A 23020-nucleotide genomic window follows, 5' to 3' on the forward strand; every position below is an offset into this window, starting at 1 on the left:
AAGCCTATGAGAAGCTTCTGTCGCACACTGTATTCACCCATATAAACAGCCTACTGGAATACATGCCTTACTGTGTGTACCTGGGATAACTGATGACTTGCTTTCAACCAGATACTTATCTTAAGTTTGCTGGGGACAGAACCCAGGGACTCATGTGTGCTAGGCAGGTGCTGTGCTACTGAACTCTACGATTTGCATCTCAGAAGCAAAGAACATGCTGCAATGCCTGCTGGGAGCCAAAGGGTTTGGTGTCTGCCTGCTGGTCCTTGGTCTTCCTGGGTGTGAGTCCTCCTTTTTAGAGTGAGAGTGTTTACTCTGCGCCACTGTATATTCCTAGCTGGGAACTTGTTTTTTATTTTGCAGGGGCTCACAGCTAAGAGTCTGCCTTGAGTCTCAGCAAAGACTATAGACCTTTGCACAGTGTTGGAACTTAACAAGGACAGAAACTTCAGAAGTTGAACTGAGTGCATTTTGCATTAGGAGATGGTCCTGAGCCAGGTGTGGAATGCTTTGGTTTGAACTCACACTGCTCCCCGTGGGCTCACATATTTGCACACTTGTTGTGCAGCTGGTGTTTCTGCCTTGGGAACCTTGAGGAGGTGGAGCAAAGCTAGAGAAAGCAGATTGCTGGGAAGGGGCACACACAGGATTAGGTCCAGGCGTTGAGCCTGGGCTTTCTCTCTCTGACTGCTGGCTTCTGATGTGATGTAATCAGCAGCCTTAGGTTCCCACAAATACGTTTGCTTTCTCTCACTGCCTTCAGCTATTTTAACATGGTCATGAGAACAGTACCTACAATGCCAGCCAGGCAACCTTCCTTTCCTTTCCTTCCTTCCTTCCCTGCCCACATTTTGACAATGGCAATGCAAGTTGCAGTTGTACACTGATTTAGATTTAAGACTTTTAAGTAAAAAAAAAAAATCAACTATGGGAGGAAAATAAAAATTATTACTTCAACAGATTATATGACTGTACCTGAACACAAGAAGTAAAATGAATGCATTTATCACTTCAAGTACATTTTCTCAGCTTCTATAATTCAGTTAAGAAGATGGACTGAACTGAAGTTTCTGTTTACAATTTCCAGGATGACTCTGAATAAATGTCTTACACTCTATTCTGCAAGTTCTCCTTAAAGTGTCAACAACACTACTTATTACAAGCTACAATTCCTATTGATGATGTAGGGATTAAAACTAATGTATTTAAAATTCAGACAACAGTAACTACTCTATATTCATTTGAATACCATGGTCACAGAAAGACTTACACTTACATTTTATTGAGATATGTGACATTGTATTTTGATAGCTACTAATTAGTCAACCTGCTGGTTTATATACTTCACAAACAACTCAAGCAGTCAACTGCTAAATGTATTAAGTCAACAGTGTGTTCTAATATTTTTCAGGTGTTTCCATCATCCTCAAGGAACTTCTACCTTAACAACAGAAAGAAAGAAAAAGAGTCTAATATAGAAGAAAGAACCAGTCACCAGATTCAATGTTGTTTATTATGCCTCTACAGTGTGCCGTACACCACAGCAGAGAGTGAGATTCAAGGATGAATAAGCATGGAAATGGCCCTCAAAAAACGTAAGAGGACAGAAAACTGAAGATATAACTTTCCTCCTATTCTTTTACTCTTAAAGCTAAGTAGGAAAAAACTCTCAGTTCTTCCGAGTCTTTCACCATTGCAGATGTCCTTTCTATCATCTCACGATGAGAGAAGAACCCCCTGGAGCCTACACTGGTCAACCCAGCAGGAACAGGCCTTTCTGGCAGGACCACTCTTCAGCTCATCCTAGCACTAACTTGTTAGCAGTCGTGTATTGAGCATCTATAAAGGCAGAAGAGCTTGTTCTTTTAGTAGTTTCATGAGGAGCAGACTCTGAGTGGTGTGGGTGATGACTTCCAGTGCATGTGTATATATGCACATACACACACATATTAAATACTAGAGACAACCATGCCTTCCTGGTACCCCAACCTCGGGATATGCTCATTTTGCAAAACACCTTTGAAGCTACATTAGAAGCCCTTGGGTTGCAATATGCTTATGTACAGATCTGAGAAATCTTAAGGCACGTGTGCCACTCCTATGGTGATTTCAGAAACATACTGCTTCGCTCTAAGCAGAGCTAAGATTGATACCTAGCTACTTGGTAAATATACAGAATGTATCTTAGCATTATATTACCTAATCATAGAACAAAGGAAACATATAAGGGCACTGTACTGTGGTCTATTCTCATGTTGTTCAAACAGAGATCCCCTAATGATTGTTTGAAAGTATAAACTAGCAGATAATCAAGACTATTGACTACCAACATGTAAGCACATGCCATTTACAGTTCTACAATGAACATGATGTCAAACTGTCTTTTTAAATATTTGCTTATACCTATAGATTAACACGGCTCTCGACCTTGAGCAGAGAAGGGTTGTTGTTGTTTGCAGTGAGCACTGGTTAAGGCAAGGACTTGTATCTGGTGTGGTGCTGAGGGTCAGGTGCCATCTGAGTGGTCAGCTCTAAAGAGGATGTCTTCTCATCACCCCTCTATGACAGCAGGGGACTAGGAAACATGTTAAGAGACAGAAGATGGGAAGGAATACTGTGGACTGTCTTCTGGACATAGTATGGCCATTGCTTTTGTATTCAATAGCAGCTGTGGTTATCTGCACAAAATGAAGCCTGTTAACATTCCAGGATGGATGGGGTGTCACATGAGGCCATACCCTTAGCTGAGAAGTAAAGGTTGCCAAGGGAAGGAGGAGGTGGGGAGGAGGAGGAGAGGAAGAAGAAGAAGGAGAGGAGGAAGCAGAGGAAGAAGAGGAGGAGGAGCCATTTTTCTTCAGGGGTATAGCCATTGGTAAGTTGTCCATGATCCAGTAAATAACATTACCCCTGTGCATATGCAAACAACACTTAAATTCTGCAAGTTATTGGGGAAACAAAATAACCCTGAAAGTAGGAGGGAAAGTATTGGGGGAAAGGGTTCTAGAGAGACTGAGGTTAAAAAGAGGGGATGAAGGTGAACATACCAAATGTCAAGAATAAAAAAATGATTAAAGAAATGAATATTATATAGGCCTAACCTAAACATATATTATGTCCTCAAATGATTAAATGTTACATCCGCAACACTCAGTGCACTTCAACTGTACTTTTTATGCAATCCTAACCTATTTATGAGTGAAATAATGACTACATTTTGTTAATTATTATTTTGAATTTGGTCTCTTTTAGACACTTACAATTTCTTCACAACAGGCCAAGGAGAAGACAAAGCAGAGAAACAGAGGATTTGTCAGGTTCCAACTCTGGTTCCTTCAGAGCTTTTGTACAAGTTCCCTAACCTAGGTATGGCTACTTGTAGGCTGCTGATGCACCTACTGAGGGCCCTACGTCCATGCTCATAGGAACTGCATGAGCCAGACTCAATGGGTTCGAAAGAAAAAAGAAAAAGGTGGGAGGAGTATGTATAAGGGAGGAGGTCGAGTGGGAATGCAAAGGGGGGTTGGTGGATAGGGCCAAGATATATATATATATATATTTCTAAAAATTAAAAAAAGCAGTATTTTAGCCCCCTAATATTTTAGATTTTTCCCCCTCTCTGGGAAAATAGGTGATTGTGTTTGTTCTACTGCTCATGAGACAAGGCAAAATGAAATTGCATAAAAACACAGGATAAATATAAAGCCAGCTACCCTTAAATGAGTAGACTTCAATATACCCCATTATCACCTAATCTTTAGCAAGAACTAAAGATATTGCACACAACCTAGCTTCCAGACTTTAGAAATATCGTTCATTAATAAATTAATCATTACAAAATATCTCCCCAGGAAGAAAAAAATTTTTAAAAGATGGCATTTCATTTAATGTTACTGAATTTCAGTGAATTAAACACAAGGGTGATATCTGTTGGCCCTTGTCTAAATTGCTTTACTTTTATAAAATTGACTAAAACTTGTGCTGGGCAGGTGGGTGTGACTCACATGTAAAATAAAATCAGCACTATTTACCAGATGTCTATACTGCCTTTCCTGACACTCACTGAAGGTTTACATCCTGCTTGCCCAAAGACCACTTGCTTATCTGATGCCATTATTCCCACAGGTTGGTACAACGGTGCTAAGAAAGCCACTTTATAGAGCAAATTTATTTTCAGTTTGCCATTTATTTATTATTTATTTATGTGTGTATGCGCACACGCTCTCTCTCACACCTAGGATTGAACCCACCTATTTCAGACTTCATTGAATTACATTCCCAGTCTAACTAATTATTATTAATACTGCTGAACTCCAAATGTGCATGTATAGGAGATTTAATTCAACCTACAAGCTTTTAATCAACCTCTTTCAATCGTTAAGGCTAGTTGCCAGATAGCAATATGTTTCTGAAACTTATCTCATTATAATAATCCATTCCAAGAGCTTATGAGCTTATTCCTTATCTTGGGCTAGGGCGCTAACTTTACATGAGCCTGTTGTTGAGTAGTAACTGATATATTATACATTTTGAATCTGTAGTGGCATCTGGGAGGAATTTAAATAATTTCAATTATGTATGCACATTGTGCCAAAGCATAGAATACTATTTTTTCCTAATGTTATATTTAAAGGCAGAGCTAGCTAATGTGCTATATGTAATGTGTTTCTTTATGTAGCATAGTAACATTACCATGTCCTAACAATTTTCAAGCCAGTGCTGACGTTCAGGCACGGCCACAGAGGACAGCTGGAAGAGGTGTCACTTATTTCTTGACTAAAGCTGGGATCATGCTAATAAGTCAAGCTTACTTAGAAATCACATCCTAACCTTTCTCTTCTACCAAACAGAAGAAAACCGTCGTTCGTGAGACAAAGCCATTTGCTTAAGTGAACAGTAGCGGTGGCTGAGCCAGAAGTCCTAAGTATACAATCCCTACATTTTTGAGATGGCTAATAACATTCTGTATTTTTAGAGACCAAAATGATGACAAAATCATTAATTACAGATTAAAGTCTCCCTTACCTAAAATGCTTTTATATACATGCTTTATGGCTTATATACAAACTACACATATAGTCTGAAGATAATTTTCTACAGTATTTTTGGTCTGCCTGAATACTGACTATAAGCTAACACACGTGGTCAGAGGCATAATTTTCCATTTGTGGCATCATACTGGCCTTGGAAGAAGGTTTCAGATTTTGAAATATTTCATGTTCAAAAATCAGGGGTGTTCAATCTGAATCCATATATTTTCAAGACATAAATTCCTTCCTGAATTAAATTCAGCTCAAGATACATCCTATAATTTCCTCCTGTAATAAAACTGGTGGAAGAAAGTACTGTTTCAAATATTAGACCAACTAGTGCTACTAAGGTACTACTATGTATCTCCATTATTCCCGCAGCATGTTCATTAGCCTTAACAATTGTTTCTACAATACATTAACCCCAGAAAAGGAAGCGTATTATCTTATTAGATGTATTATGGGAAAGTACTTTTTAAATAAGTATTTTAAGCAATAACTGACCTCTCAAAATTAAAATTATGGTTTTGATATATAAACGATGAGGTTCAAGAATAACTTTGAGAAGTTTAATTTTATTAATTCTTTTTTTTGGGGGGGGTGCTTTTCAAGATAGGGCTTCTCTGTGTAGCCTTGGCTGTCTTGGACTCACTTTGTAGACCAGGCTGGCCTTGAACTCACAGCGATCCGCCTGCCTCTGCCTCCTGAGTGAGATTAAAGGCGTGCGCCACCACATCTGACAATTTTATTAATTCTTATAAAGTCTTATCTATGAATTCACAATTGTTATAATTTACTACATAGCTCACTGTTTACATAATTTCTATTTAGAGAGCAAAATTACCAAAATATGCCTGTTGTAGTATTCAAATGTTCCTATTACAATAAATATGGAAAGCTACACTATGGACTTCTTTCTCCTAGTTAAATCGAAAGACATACATGAATATTTAAATGACTTCAGATCATAAAACTACTAAATGAGCAATCAGGCTGTGGACAAAGCTTACTGGTACCACACTTGTTTAACTTGTAAAGATTCAAGGCTTGATTTTCAGCACTGCAAAAACAAAAGCCAACAAAGAAATACACATGCACATACACATGCACACACAGGGGTTCGAAAGAGAAGGGAACAAGAGGGAGGAAACTGAGTCAGCAAAAGTTCCCTGCTACAGCTCCCGTTCCTTCACATGTTTCTCTGGTGCGTGACCCGCAGTGGCACTGTAGGACAGTAAGTAGGAGGCTTCTAGGGAAGTCTGTAAAGCTTATCAAAAGGTATTACGGAGTAAGCGTTAAAGAGCGCCCGCCTAGTATACGTGACCTACTGAGTTCCACCTCCCCAGCACTACACAATCAACCAGACAAGACTACCACCTTCAACACTCCTGCCCTAGATCAGTGGCTCTCAGCCTTCCTAATGCTGTGACCCTTTAATACAGCTCCTCATGCTGCGGTGACCCCCAACCATAAAAGTATTTTTGTTGCTATTCTGTATCTGTAGTTTTGCTATTATTATTAACCTTAATATAAATCTCTGTTTTCTGATGGTCTTAGGTGACCTCTGTGAAAGGGTCATTTGACCACTGCCCTATGTTTGTTTTCCATTTTTAATAGCACATTTATTTCATGAAATAAATATTCCACAATATAATCATATAGGAAAAAATTTTATTTGCTTACAAATATCAAGAGTATAAGCTTGAATTCTTCAATTCACTTCCTGATTTCCCAACTTAGTAGATATGAATTTTCTTTCTATATATTATAAAATACTCGTCAAATCTTTATTTGTATAGTTAATACCAATTAAATAAAAGTGGAACCCAGACATTTCAGTATAGCTTTTATTAATATTGTATAAAAGCTCATTTGTAAAAGAACCAATTTAACATCTCATGCAGCCAAATTATTCTTTATACCAGGATGCTCAGTGTTGAAGCAAATACAATGCCATTATCTTCCACTTAAAAGTGTTACCTAATATCCATTCATAGATATAATAAAGCACTTATAAATTGAAAAATGAACAGATAGAAACTATCAACAAGGAGACAGGCATGAATTACTACTTTTAGACACTTCTTGAGGACATTTAAAATTTGCCTCACAACATCCCTGTGAGGTAGGGAGATGGATTAAATGACAACACACGGACTTGAACAACGTTACATGTGCCAACATTACATGTAGAAAATTTGCTATATTTGGTAACTTTCAAAAGAAGTAACATCTATGAAACAGTTCTGCTTAGCAGTCCAAGAAAATCAGGTTGCTTGGTTTTTGCTATCTTCATCATGAAGTTATTTTGATTTTCAACAAAATTTTCCCCCTCCATCAAGGGATTTTCAGTCTTCTGAGAGTGAGTGAAGCAAGTACTATGGCATTTTCCAATGTTCTAACACACTAAACTTTCCAGGCCCGCTCTCCTTTCTCTGGATGGCGGTAAGTTAGCTGTTCTCCGCACACAAAGTTACAGCAGGTGTCTTCCTTCTTTTCCTTCTTCAACGTTATAACTGCATGGCTGGCTCTTTTTTAGCTGGTATGTTTCTTCCAGGGGTTTCTCTCAGTCAGGGGTCATTTGCATCTTTCCAATTAGAATAAACTGCAGATCTTCTTCTTCCAAGTCAAAGGGTGACTTCACTAAGTTAAAAAAATAATCAAGGCCAGAGAAGTTCTCCAGCAAGGAAAATTGTCTGTCTTCACAGTAGGGGGAGAAAAAGTCCATCTTGAAGAACTGATTTTTTTTTTTAAATTAAAAAACTTGAGGGAAAAAACAAAAACAAAAACAAGAAAAACAAAAACACCAAAACCACAAAACCAACCCACAATCCTGTAAGTATCAGGATGCAAGAGAGTCCGGCTTTTCCATAAAAAGAAAGAAATGTTCAAGAAGAATCTTTTTAAAAAGTGACAGCCGGGGAATGGGACATGTATGTGTTCATTTTCTACTGCTCAATATAGCTCTCTCCAGCAAAAATCAGATATGCTACTCTGTCAGTGTGAGGTCAAGGCTTGACTACTGACAGGTCCTATATGTGGTGGGGCTTTTAAAATCCCAGTAAAGAGCTTTCTTTTTCTTTGCCATAGAACCTAAGACTTTGTGGTTACATGTAATAGTGACAGAAAAGTTTAAAAGTTATTTGCCTCTTGAAGGGGTGTGACTACAGCTGGGTGTGGTGGTCAATACCTATAATTCCAGCACTTTCTTTGAAGGTTAAGACAAGAAGAAAGGTTGTGGCTAGTTTGAGCTACATAGCCGAACCCATCTCAAGCAAAACAAAACAAAACAAAACAATGCAAAGCAAAGCAAAACAAAACAAAGGGTAAACAACAGCAGAGTGCTTGGAATTAGACAATACACATGATCTGTTTCATTACATAATTTAACAAGTTGTGTCTACTGGTTTTCTGTACTGGATGTGGGTACTGTATTTTGTAGAGTATGAGTCCTGAAGCGACCTCTTAGAGTAATTTAGCCTACGAATAAGTATACTCTAAAAATTTTTTTAGTTAAAAAAATATATTCTAACAAGCAGTGACATTAACCTCACATTATAGACAGCACAGTAGTGACCTTGGATTAAAAAAAGCACTTTGCAGAACTATGTCTAAAGCTGCAGTTTAAGAAGTGTCAATGGACTACTTATAAATATTGTTGAAAATTGAAACAAACCCCTTTGGTGTCTCAAGTACATGGAGTAAAAACTTTTACTCTTTCTATTACACTTTTAAAATGTCCTATGAGATGATCATAGCATTCCTGCTCTACTTGAAGATCAATGCAGATGTCTACTAAGCACTTAAAATGCCTGTGTCCAAAAATCACAACCTCTCCAAAGCAAATCAGGAGGAACAGCATCCAAATAAAAAGTACTGACCGATCACATATAAATGATCACTTAAAATAGCCAGTTGACATTTCTTAGTGTAGTAAGGAAAAAAAAATCATTTATAGAGCAATAATCATACTAGCAATCAGTGTCTGAAATGAATAACTTAATACTCAAAACAATAATATATTTTAAAAATCAGGTAGTGGCCGAGCTCTGCTCATAGTTCCATGTAAGATCTACTTTCTGTATGATGGAGAGAGAACAAGAACACAGGAAGCTTTACATTTGAATATAGTAAAAATGAGGCCTGGTCTCATGTTCTTTAAACAATATTAATATTTTTATGAGTTTTTCCTATCAAGTTTCTTCCTTTGAAATAACCCATAGTTAATGTTGTCTTTGTCAATGCATAAATATTAAAGCCACCACACTGTGGGGCATAAGAGAAGAAATCATTAATAGGAATTAGTATGATGGAAACAAATGTTAAAACTCCAGGAATAGAGGGGAACGAATGTGCTGACCCTCATGAAGACCCAGGATACTGTACAGCTCACGTCTGGTGAGAGACTCTGAATGTTTCCCCTGAGATCAGAAACAAGATGAGGGCGCCCCTCTTCTTACTGGTACATACTAGTCAGGAAAGTGAAGAACAAGGCATCTAGGTGGAAAAGTGATACAGTGAAGCTGTACCAACCAGCAGAAACCTTAATTTTATTCAAAGAAAATCCATGGAGTCCACTTTAAAACATTAAAATTAAGATTAATTTTAATTAATCCTTATCAGAATCCCAACAGTTTCTCTGTAGGAATTTCTACAGAATAAACTTTGCTTAGAAATCATAGGAACTCAACTCAATGTTTAAAAAGAAGGAAAAGGCTATACAAATAACACCTACCAATATTAAAGAGTAATCCAAAGCTAAAATAATGAAAGCAGTGGGAGGGACAGGACTTATCAGTGGGCCAGATCTCAGAGTCCAGATATAAACCTCCATTTTTATGGTCTTTGTTCCAAATGCCAAGATACTTTCCATGGAGACTGAATGGCCTTAACAAATAGCACTGGGAAACTAGATCACCACAGAGAAAAGAACGAAGGCCAGCCTCTACCTCACACCACATCCAAACTCAAGAACTAAAACTCTGAAGAAAATGCACATGCAGTAAATCTTATGACCTCAGACTAGTCAGTGACCTCTTAACATATGGCATCAAAAACACAAGCAGCTACAGAAAAGCATATAAATAAATCATAAAGAAAAGTTAAAACTTTTATACTGCAAAGTACAACATCCAAGAAACAACCTGCTGAATTAGTGAAACCATTTGAAAATCATTCGGATGGTAAGAGTTTAATATCCAGAATATATAAAGGGCTCCCACCAAAAAAAAAAAAAAAAAAAAAAAAAAAAGACAAATCTCAACTGAAAGCTGCTAAAGTATCTGAGTAGCCATTACTCTGAAAATATACAAGTGGCCCAAGGGCATATCTAAAGATGCCACTAGGGAGATCAAAATCATAACAAAACGCAGATGTATCCAAGAGGATGGTGATCATAAAAGAGATGAGGGAGAAGGGTGTTGCTCAGTGTAGAGTGCTTACTCAACACTCTTGGGGCTCTGGGCTCAAGGCCAGGACCAGGAGGTTGAAGGACACAGCAATGACATGCTCTGGTGCTATGTACAGAAGCTACTGATGACGGAAGTGCAAAATGGCGCAGCTGCTTTCTACAAGGCTGGCAGTTCCTCTCAAGTGTTTCCCCTGAATGCACATATGACTCGAGCACATTATGTGAGTTCATATACATGCGATGGAAAGAACAGAAACCCACACAGGCAGAGTAGATTCCTGACTGTTTAATGTTGGAGATGGGAGAGAGAATGCATGTGTGGGCAAAGGGAGTAATTCCTACTGGTACACGTTTGTTTTCATCTTGGACAAGGGGCAGGAGAGTGGTGAAAATTCACTATAGCTAAGGTTGCACAATTATGCGAATACATTAAAGCTACTGAATTGTATATTTTAACACGTGACTATTAAAAACATATTGAATATTGTTTAGCATGTGAATTATTTCTTTAAAAAGATGCCATTAAAAATAATAAAGGAAATATTAATAGCTAAGTGAGTTTTGTCAGATCTAGGACAACATGTATCTTTGTTAGTTCTACCAAATATGTGTGTGTTTATGTTAATGAACAAATTGAACCAATCTGATGTACCTTGCTCTATTATCTCAGTTAACAGCAGGAGCAGCACAGTCATTTATGTTCGAAGAAACTATTCATTATTTACTGTGCATTTGAAATAAGTAGAAATATATGTGAGGTATCTAGAATTTCAAGTCAAACTGAGAATTTCCAAATAGGGAGTTAAACATTCAGAGGCAAATATGTTAAACAATAATAAAATTAGGATGGTGAGTGTTTAGAAAGTGACACACACAAAAAAAGTTTTCTTATAGTTTATACAGAGAGGCCTCACTTGGTCAGGTTAGATTCTAGTGGTCCACACTTCTGGAGAACTCGCTGATGCAAAACAGCCACATGGGAGATACGGTCACAGACCTTTCTCGGACTCTTCTTTCCACTTCTGTGACATAAAGTGGCTTCTGAACCATGTAATAATGGCTAAAGTTTCCTCTATCTCCAAATTCCTGACATTTTAAACTCGCATGTAGGGAGAGTCATAAAAATTAATCACTGGTCAACAAGCTAAACTGTAAATGGAAAGTGGCAGACTGATAGAATGAACGCAGCCCGTGCGGGCGTTTCAGCAGTTTAGCAACGTCGTCTACACATTCTGACTCCGGAAGAAGGCAGTCACAAGAGCACACTTTCTCCATGCTTTAGCGAGCTGTCGTGTCATTTTCACACGGCCTGTGTGAGCCCAGCCTAAGTAGAAGCAAGAATTCCTCTGACCTTTACAAGATCTACACAAGGAATCAGATGGGTCACCAAAATAAAATCCTGGCTTTACTTCTAAAAACTTCAGTACCTTGCCCATTGCACTTTACCACAGACCTCACTGTCTATGTGGCTTGCCTGCCGCTCTCTAGGTTTGTTGTTGGTCTTAACCCTTAATACTCTTAAGAGTAAAGTTAAATAGAAAGAAAAAGCATTTTCCTTATGTGCTGGAGCAGACCTGTCCAGACCACACCCCTCTCTCCAGTGGAATTCACACACAGATTTGCTAAGAACAGAAAGGAAAGAGGTCATAATCCAGACCGAGCTCATCCACGGCCAGTTACCACATCCCTAACTCCAGCTGGCCTACTATACAAAGAAGGTGACAGCTACTACAGATGAAGTAACCAATATTTCCCATTAATAGCAATGCAAGAAGGGAAGGGAAAGGGACCAACCCATACTGGAACTGGCTTAGAAATCTGGATTTCACAGAGTAATTTTCTTCTTATAAATAACCTATACTAAGTGACAGTGCCTCACAAAGGGCGTTAGCAAATTTTCACATTTCTACAAAATCTTGGATGACTTCAGAAGAAAATGAAAGCAGTTATTCAAAAATATAACACAGAAAATTAGGTGTATCTACTCAGAAAACTACTCAACAATCTTGGTCAATAAACTATATTCTTGGTTGAACATTATTTTAAAAGACATGAATTGCTTTTCAGTTTGCAAAGAATGCAGATCAGTAATTAGATAGCAAATTAACAAAACAGCACTCCTTATAAATGCCACCCTTTCACAAATACGGTAAAATAAATTCTGCATCTCCAAATTGCGGATTTATGATCTCAATTTATCTTAGTTTTCATATTAACCCTGAAAAATCTAATAATTTTTGAGGTTAGACAATAAAAAGGCACAACTGTAGCAGTTAAGGAAACTGCACAATGTGAAATTTTCACCTATAATTGTATCAGTGATAAACATCACTTATAAAATTAAATCCCAGTTTTATAGATTTATCCAAACAAAAATTATCTACAGCAATTGTTTTTAGTTTAGCTTATAACTATGACCTTCTAAGTTCTGTTTACTACTTTAAAAGAAAGCAGGAAAATGCCTGGATGTGCGTAGACGTGTACTAAGAGAGAACTGCTTTTGAAATAATGTTCTACTATATAACCCCAGCTGGACTAGAACTCATGGAGATCTCCTTGCCTTTGCCTCTCGAGTGCCAGGATTAAAGGTAGACACCAGCACGCCAGGCAGGGCCTCCTGACCAGCTACCTCTTAGCATCATTTCACTTTTTTTTATTTTTGTAATATCCCATACTTTAGCTTACTTAAATATAAATTTTAAAAATGTTAAAGAATTGGTGAAAATGTTACTTAAAATATCCAATTAACTAACTTTTTGAAATTGTACAAAAACCTCTAGATATAATTTCAAGCTAGTCCCTTTCTGAAGCTGAGGTAATAAATATAAATTGAGTGAATCAACCCAAGTGTTTCTTATTATACTGTTTTATAGCGAAAAGCAATATACTAGCAAATATTTCTACATACACCTTTTAATGAGTTGTTGCAAACACACAGAAGTGGCAGAAACATCTCAAACAGAATGGAAGATACATGCAGTACCTCCAAAATGCATAAACTCCAGCAGCACCATGAGAATGTATTATGCAAACATTAAAATAATCCAAACACAATCAGTGCTTCAAGAGCCTATTTTCCATTACAGTAGCCAAACTTATCAAAATTTGTCAGTACAAAAATAGCTTCACAAACTGCTGGTCTATGTTCTGAACTCCCCAAAAGGATGGAAGCAGCTATTTGTCAATATAATACTGCATCTCTAAGAATCAAAGTTGTAATTAGAAAATAAACATTTTAACATTTTCAGTAGTATATTTCTGCATCACATTCCAATAGCACTACAATATAAAACTAACTACTTTTAATAGAATTTAGCTTGTATTAAATCTTATTTTAAAAATTCCAACCACTTTTAAGAATTCTACACAAATAACTCCAGGAAGCAAACAATTATCTTGAATGAGAGAGGAAAACTTTTTTCCATACATACATACAAAAAAAAACCCTTTTTTATTAGGGTATAGCTACATTTTAGTCCCCAACTGTAAGACCATGGTCTCCAAGGACACCCTAAAAAGTCACTTCAGTCTGTCAATGAGATTCTTTCTGTTCAACCCCGAAAGGATATTATCATTTAAGTTAAACATAATTTTAAAGAAAAAAATTAGAAAAGATTTAATAACATACTCTCAAAGAAATTAGTAAGCATTTACTCTCAATCTTCCTATTTTGAACATCCTATGCTTTTGAAAGCATTGAAAGAAGTACATCAAAGAGTGTTCATTCCTTGAAACATCTGATTCGACTATTATTGCATAGTTTATGACAGGGCCATAAAACAGTACTATAGCACTTAAGTAAAGAGTACATAAGAGCCCATATGTTTAAATTTTAATTTAGCAGTATAGTTTTTAGAAACCAAAAAGAGTAGTAAATGATTCAAGGTCAGACATTATGCCCACTGAATTAGGTAAAATAAAAACTGTAATAGCTCAGCGAATACATTTCCTTAAAAGTTCAAGATAAATTTAAGAAATTATTGTGGATGAAATTATGTATCTAGAATTTGCTTTAAACATAAAACAATGGCTGGGTGGTGGTGGCGCATGCCTTTAATCCCAGCACTCGGATCACTGTGAGTTCAAGGCCAGCCTGGTCTACAAACTGAGTCCAAAACAACCAAGGCTACACAGAGAAACCCTGTCTAAAAAAAAAAAAGAAAGAAAGAAAGAAGGAAGGAATGAAAGAAAGAAAAGAAAAATAAGAATAAAACAATGGAGGCCAGAGAGTCTGACTCGTGGCTAAAAGCATGTGTTGCTCTTACATGAGTCAGCTTCAGTTCCCAGGACTCACAACCACCACAGCTTACAACCACCTCTACCTCCAGTTCTGGGAATCTGACACCCTCTTCTGCCTTCTGGGGGCACTAGGCATAGACATGCCTGCATGCAAAACACCCATACACATAAAACCTACAATAAAATTAATATAATAAAGGCTGGGAATGTGGCTCCCTTGGTACAGGGCCCCCTATCATCTGAGAAGACCTGCATTTGAATCTTAATACTGTAACAGTAACAAAATAGAGGGAAAGGTGAGGGTAGTGATAAAATAAGACTGGTCATTCTTTTTCCATGACTGTTAAGGCTGGGAATCTATTGCTGTAGTCTGTCTGTGCATATCTGTTATTTTTATAATAAAATTATAAGAATAAAAATATTTCTTGTATTCCTAAATCTATATAATAATTTTAAAATAAAGCTCACAAGTACAGAACAGACTATAACCACATTGCTAAAATTGCCTAAATAAGTCACAGTCTCTTTACTAATTAATTATTCTAAATTTAAGATAAAATACAAATCTTAACAAAAGCACAAGCAGCTACTATCAGCATGACTGACTGGATTAATGATCCCTAGATTGTTTGTTTGTTTTTGTTTTGTTGTTGTTTTCACTATGCAGCCTGGGTGTGGCCAACACACCCCGTTTTTTCTTTGAAAACAGAGACTCTAGTGATTTTGCTCCCTATTGAGAAGTAAGTAGACTGACCAAAACAGAAAAACCCTAGCCAAGTTCTTAAAACGCAAACAAGTACTGTGGAAGGAAAGGCAAAGACAGCCTAGGTAATGTCTAAAACCAGGATTTTTGTCTTCCTTTGCCATGGGGGAAAATGGTATATCCAACTTAAATATCTAGGTACTTTAGACTTGAGTAATATTAATTATCATGTTTTTTCTAACTCATGAAATGCTGATCTTAATTCTACATAGGTCTTTCCAGACAGAAGCAGTTACATACATTTGGACACAACAATGCCCTTATGTTGGATATTTGGCTTAAATGTATTATTAATTAGCTAATAGTGTGTGTGTGTGTGTGTGTGTGTGTGTGTGTGTGTGTGTGTGTGTGTGTATACATCGATATTCTATACATATATATAGTATTATAATATGTATACATATAAAAATAAATATTAGGGTAGGGCCAGAAGATCTGAGCTGTCAAATCCAAGTAATAATCCATGAGCAGTTGCTCATTAGACCTAGGACATATAAATTAAACCTTAGGATTTAGTTTTCTCATAAGCCAAAGGCAAGTGCTTTCACTGTGATGCTTTACATTATACTCAGCATGCGCAGATACATGCATGACCCTGAAACACTCACTGCAGTGACCTTTGCTGATGGTTTCTACTTGTCTTCTTTTTCGGAAGCCACGAAAGCCCTATTTGAAACTACCATAGTTCGGGAAGCCTTGGGTAACACGTCTCTCAAGCCTCCTATCTTTGACTACGGGGGATTCTTGCCGTAGCTATAAAATAATCTACCTCACGTGAAAAATCTTTATTTCAGCCAAGAAAGTAGATGAATGTACAACCATATGTCATCAAATTCAGAGGAACACTTTTATAAAATACTATAGCTGGAAATTCTAAAAATGCTAAGAAAAAAAACATACGATTATAAAATGTCTTTAGCATGAGTGTAAGCTTAAATTAATATCTTAGGTGCTCTGTTTAGAACAGTCAAGTCCTTCATGACAAATCGCAGACGCAGTATCTTTAAGGTCAAAGTGATTCCTATCAGACACTCAAGGGCACAGCAAGAATCGGTTAGATGAGGACCAATTCTGGGAGGCAATACCAGCACAGGGGGTTAGCAAGACAGCAAACGGTCAGAAAAATCCAGGTGTGTATAAAGCAGAAGCAGCTTCTACAAACGTTAAAGTCAAGAGTTCTTATTTCTGAATGGCACAGTATTCACTGCAGATGGCTTGATTTAGGGGGTAAACCAAGTATACAGCTATGGTCAGTGCAATTCTTTTAAATGGAAATGTTAACTATTACTTAATAGAAATGTTTCCTTCCCTAATACAATTAAAGTATTTTAAAATTCTTTTCCACAATAACACTCTTTATAATTAAATAATGAACTTTTAAAAATACTCCCCAGGAACTGCAGCCCTTTGTTAAGACTATGCTCACTAAATTAGCATGAATGTATGGCAGCCAGACTGGGGGGGGGGGGGGGTAGAAGCTTCCCTGTGTTCAGCTATCTTTACAGCTAGAGAAAGGAAGTCCTTGCAACACAGTAATAAAAACCATGGACACTCACTTCAAAATGTCCACCCTCTCATGTGGAATCACTAAGTGGGGCACCGTTACGTTTAAACGTCTCTACTTACTAGACTTATTCCTGACTTTGTTCTCCCACAGCCTGGCAAGGAGCTCCCTCAGCATTGCTCTAGTATGTTTAATCCAATGCCCTCATTAACGCAGGCCAATCTCAATAAAAACTCACTTAAGAGAGGTCCAAACATCTGACTTTACAATATTTAACCTGTCAAAAGAACTTAATTTTCTAAAATATGGTTCCTCCAAAAAAATGTGCAGTAAAAGAAAACTATTTTCTTAATTTTACCTAAAACAATTTAGTAAAAAGCATTTAAGTTAGGGTAAAAATTAATGTTAAGGTGGATAGGCTTTTAAAAAATATTATCAACAATGCCATTTCACATTGCTCCTTACAGTCTAATAGTGCCACAGTCTGGCCAATACGTAATGTAGCTAGTTGAAGATACATTTAGCTCATTCTGTATCATTTAGAATACAGGATTCCTTTAAGATTCCGAAGTAGTTCAAGCTTCTCCCGTTGGTATACAAAAACAAATCTGCTGTTAATGCACAGGCTTTAGCTGGATCCCTGCTGTGTTCTGTGTGACCACGCTATGACATTTCCTCTAGCTTAATTTTAGAGTAGGAATTCTACTGTTTCTAACTACAATGCATATATCTAAGTTACATACAGAAAACTGGTTGACAAAAGGGATCTTTAAAAACAGAAGGGACTTATGCTTTGTGCCACTGAGAAAGCTTCTCCTATAATTGGCTCAGTGCTCCTCTTCCCACACAGATAATGGGAATATTCATCTAGTCAATTTGAGCAAACCAAAAACAATAAATTCATTAACAAAGTCTGACCTGGGATTTTCACTCAAAGGTTGTAAGGTTCAAGAGTTCCTGAAAGGAAATAACCTTCAATATTTATGCATCTTATTTAATCATGATCGCTGAATTGAATGTGTACCTATGTGAAAATGGCAATGCATTCTGAGTTGGTTCAGCCCTTGGCTCTGAGTTCTGTGTCACGTCAGGTGTTCTTTCATCGTCTGTCCCATTGATACTTTCTGGTGTTAAAGGAGACTGAAGATCTCCTCCTGCTGATTCCTTTAAAAAAGAGAGAGAAAAAAAAAGTAAGAGATTTTTTTTAAAAAAGTGCTACACACTTGTTCAAGCAAACAATGTCATCTAAAATGAATTCTTTGTGAGGAGTCAAATGGCTGTTGAAATATTAATTGGATTTTTAAAAAAAGGATCATTTTTGAAGAAAAGCAACTTATAAGAAAACTAATCAAATATATAATATTAAGTTATAACAATAACAATATAGATATGTAATTTTAAAAACCAGAAAATATTTGAGTATTAAGAGTAACAAGATAGAATATATAACAGTCATAGAATTACTTCAGAAAATGGCAGCTGGGCAGGGTGGTGCTTGTCTGCAACCCCAACACTCAGGAGGAAGAGGCAGGAGGACAGGGTGCTTGAGGCCAGCCTGAGCAACACTTCCAGGCAGGCAAGGTGGGAGGCATTAGTAGTTGCATCCTTCCTCATGAGGCTCTGAACTAATTCTAAGAAAGCCTAAAATTAAATTTCTTTGGTTTCATCCTTTTTAGCTAAACTGTTGCAGGCCCTTTATTACTTAACAAACATTCACCAAGGACTCATTCTACTTCAGGCTTTCATAATGTATAAAGCTATCAATAGCTCTCTTTTCTGTGCAGAAGTTTCACAGGAAAATCTACGGGGAAACTTTAGATTTTGATATAGAGAGAAGATGGAGTTGAGATTTTAGGTAGTCCTGTCACCTCTGTTGTAAATTATTCTCTGTATTTTGTCACCATTCAGAGCCACCATCTCTGAAATCCCCTTTCCTGACACCTGTAACTGCTCCTCCGCAGGGGACAAGACAGTGCATGCCTAGCCTGTAGCAAGGCTTGGGTTTCCTCTATTCCCATTTGACAGAAGGCACCTTTACTTTAAATAATAAAGATATTAAATAAAATATTAAGTAAGTAATTAAAGATATCAAATAACAAAAATAATAAAGATATTGCTTCTATGACTTCTCAAATTCAGACTTATCACAGAAGTTTTTGACAGGGTTCTAAATATAAATTTTAGCAGATTAATTTAAACTTTTAAAAAGGCTTATTTATTTATAATATATACAGCGTTCTACCTACATATAGGCCTGTACACCAGAAGAAGGCACCAGATCTCATTATAGATGGTTGTGAGCCACCATGTGGTTGCTGGGAATTGAACTCAGGACCTCTGGTACAGCAGATGGTGCTCTTAACCACTGAACCATCTCTCTAACCCCCTAATTTAAACTTAATTATGTCATTGCTAAGGATTAGCAAAACAGTAAACATTTAAAAACAAGCCCCTGCCCAAGCAGGGAAGTGGTGGGGAGGGTACTGTGGGAAAACAGAAGGAAAGAACAAGAAAAATAAGTCTGATCTATTTCCTAATGTATGCATGTGTGTGTGTGTGTGTGTGTGTGTGTGTGTGTGTGTGTGTGTGTGTGTGTGTGTGTATGCCAGGTGCCTATAGAGGCCATAAGAGTGTTGGATATGCTGGAGCTGAAGTTACTTGGTGTTGTAAGCTCCCTGGCATAACTGCTGGAAACTGAATTATAGTCCTTTGTAAGGACAATTAAGTGCTCTTAGCTGCTCAGCATCTCTCCAGCCCCACATTCATACTGTAAGATGTGCTAACTAACTGAATCTCATGACTAACAGGTTAATCTTCACTCTGCTTACCTTTTGTACTCAGTAACTTCATTAAATGCTTAACAGGAGCTAGCTGTACTTGCCTTCAAGATTGTTTATACCAACTGTACTTACATAATAACTGGATGAAATATTATACAAATTAATAAAATTTGAATGCAAAACTATAGTAGTTATTTTAATTAAAGTTAAATGAAATGCTTTAAAATGTCTAAAAAGTAAATGGCTATAAAGTTAAAATGAAACTCACAAGTGAATTAAGTATAGTACACTATGTATTTTTACATAATATCATATTACTATCATGTATCAGAGGAATGATATAATAGGATATTCACATTTCTTTGAATACAAAGGTTTAACTTGAACTCATCTTTCTCCAGGCTTCAGCTGCAATGTGACCATCTGCCTCAGCATCTCTGCCATAATGAACTACATCCCTTTGAACTTCAAGCCAAAATAAATGCACCCTTAAAAACAAAAACAAAACAGAACACACACACACACACACACACACACACACACACACACACAAAAGCCAAACCACAAAACAAAACAAAACAAAAAAACCAACCTCAAAATTGAAGAAAACTTGTAAAGGGCAAAAGGTCTTTGTGCAAACAGATAGGTCCTGGAGAAGCCAGGAAAAGTCAACACACAGCTCATCCCTCCAAAGGGAGAAGATACTTATTAGGCTGTTCTCCCAGAATGCTGGGGGAAATTTTAGTTTATAGTCTGGTAATCCTCTGCCACCTGTTGAGCCAGGCTCCGCCCATATCGCCTAGAATATTATATTTGTTTATCCCAAACTTCCCCCCCTAAAACTTTGCTTTGCTTCTAGGCCATAAAATTCATCCTCGTTAGAGATGTCTTCTGTCCTTTACAACAGCCTAAGTGACTTCTATGCTATCTTAGAGCCAGGGACAATCCTGACGCCCACAGGCATTTTTACCTCAGTCATTTTCCCTAGACCGTTACCTTGGCCACTATTTCTAAGTCAATAAGAACCCCTTTTATAGATGAAAGAGTTTCAATGTAAACATGCCTTAAGCTTTGCTATACTCTCCAGGGATGAGTTAATTATTATTTTAAAAAAACTTTTTTCAAAAATTATGCTATACTTAAATACAGCAAAAACAAAGAAACTCATGTCAGACTCCAGGAAACCTCGGCCACCACTGGTTATCTGAATCAAGCTGAACTGGCTGCGTTTCACTCTTCCCTCACCCAGTTGGTTCTCTGCTAGCTGTAAATCCTACAGAGTTCTCCCAGAACCACTGCTAGTATATTTTATGTAAGGAAGTCAATGATATATTCAAAGGTTTTAGATTAAAATATTGAAAAATTAAAATTATTGAATGTTAACATAAAAAATTTAAGTAAGCCTATAATCCCAGCACTGGCGGAGGCAGAGCAGTTGGATCTTCATGAGTTTGAGGCCAGCTGGTCTTCAAAGCAAGTGCAGGACAGCCAAGGCTACACACGGAAATTCTGTCTTGGAAAACAAAAAAACAAAACAAAAATAAATAAAATAAAATTTAAGTAAGAATCTTTCTTCCCCCCACCCACCCTCTTTTTTTAAACTAAGGATCCTTTTAAAACAGTGGTTCTCAACCGTCCTAATGCTATAACCCTTTAATGCTGTTCCTCACGTTGTAGTGACTTCCAAGCCTAAAATTATTTTCATTGTTACTTCATAACTATAATTTTGCTACTATTATGAATCATAATGTAAATGTTTTTGGAGACAGAGGTCTAGCAAAGAGGTTGCAGCCCACAGGTTGAGAACCACTGATTTAAACCATTCTTCCTCACATTTCCCCCAACAATGGGGATTCAATCTAGGGCCTCCTGCATATTAAACAAGTACTGTATCACTGAGCCACACACAGCTCAATCCTATTTTTTTACTTAGTGTTATTTTAAGACAGGACCTTATTTCTTTAAAATGCCCAGACTGGCTCTGAACTCAGTCTGTAGCCCAGGAATAGTTTACCATCCTACTGCCTCAACCTCCAGAAAAATTGGGATTACAGACCTGTTCTTAATTCTTTCTTGACTAGTAGACCAAAACTATTGGTTTTGATCCAACACCTGAATAAGAGCCTTTACGACACAGTCTCTGCTCCCCAATCACCTACTCCCTATTGTTCTAGATCCATCTAGACTTATTACAGCCTGTACAGACTTGACTATATATTACAGTGCTACTTTAATTCTCTCCATACTAATCCAGGAGTATACACAGCCTTCACTCAAGAGTCTAGGAATATGAAGTGGCTAACTTGTTCTAAATGCCAGACTCCTTTCATTTCAGGCCTTGAAGGAGGTAGAATGATTGATTCATTTGTAGCATTTCTGACCTAACCATTCACATCAGTACTTCCTGAAACACTAACATCTGAGCTGTCTTGGGCCTATTAAATAGAACCTGCAGCGTGCTTTAACAAGTCTTCCAGAGAACTCTGACGCATGTTGTACTGGCTGGCTTTTGTCAATATAAGCTGGTCATCTGAGAAGAGGAGATCTCAGTTAAGGAATTACCTCCTTCAGACTGGCCTGTGGGCAAGCCTGTGAGGTATTTTCTTGACTAACAATTGATGTGGGAGGGCCAGCCCACTGTAAGCATACTGCCTCTTAAGTGGGTCCTGGGCCATGTAGGAAACTGAGTTGAGCAGGCCATGAGGAGGAGGCCAGTAAGCACAGCTCCTCCTCTACGGCTTCTGCTTTAGTTCCTGCCTCTAGGTTCCCTTGGCTTCCCTCAATGGACTGTAACCTAAGTTATTTAAACCAAATAAACCCTTTCCTCCCCAAGTTGCTTTGGATCATGGTTTTTCCAAAGCAATAGAAACCTTAAAACATATGGCATCTATGTTTTCCTAGCAACTATTATGTGCCAGACTATTTAAAGACTTTATAATTAATATCCCACCATTATAACCACATTATCAACAGGTGCCTATATTGATTAAAAATTTACTACGTATAAGCATTTTCTAATCCTTATTGAGTTCCCACAGTAACTCTAAGATTATGCAGGCATTATTCCCATTTTTTCATGTACACACTCTACTATCACCACCTAGTTGTCTAATTCACAAAGCTAATAAAGATTAGTGCCAAGATTCAAGCCTGGCTCTAGAGCACACACTACTCACGAACCGTGAGCTGCCACTGTCCTTACCACACTCACCTCTCTTAACTCAATAGAATAAGCGACGTAATACCCATGCTACAGGTGTCTGTGCGCTCTTGGGCTAAGCATCTTCTCCAGTCACA

The 23020-nt window shown here is 37.4% G+C and overlaps 1 protein-coding gene across 2 annotated transcripts in view; it reads right to left on the minus strand.

Annotated features, from left to right (window-relative positions):
- HOMER1 (homer scaffold protein 1) overlaps positions 1-23020 on the minus strand; it is a 105377-nt gene that overhangs the window by 30933 nt on the left and 51424 nt on the right. For both annotated transcript variants that reach the window (XM_084800676.1, XM_084800675.1), the window contains exon 5: positions 17968-18107. In XM_084800676.1, coding sequence (XP_084656802.1) covers positions 17968-18107 — 140 coding nt within the window. The remainder of the gene's footprint in view (positions 1-17967; positions 18108-23020) is intronic.

The sequence above is a fragment of the Acomys minous genome, assembly GCF_964271855.1.
Source record: "Acomys minous genome assembly, chromosome: 11".
NCBI lineage: Eukaryota > Metazoa > Chordata > Mammalia > Rodentia > Muridae > Acomys > Acomys minous.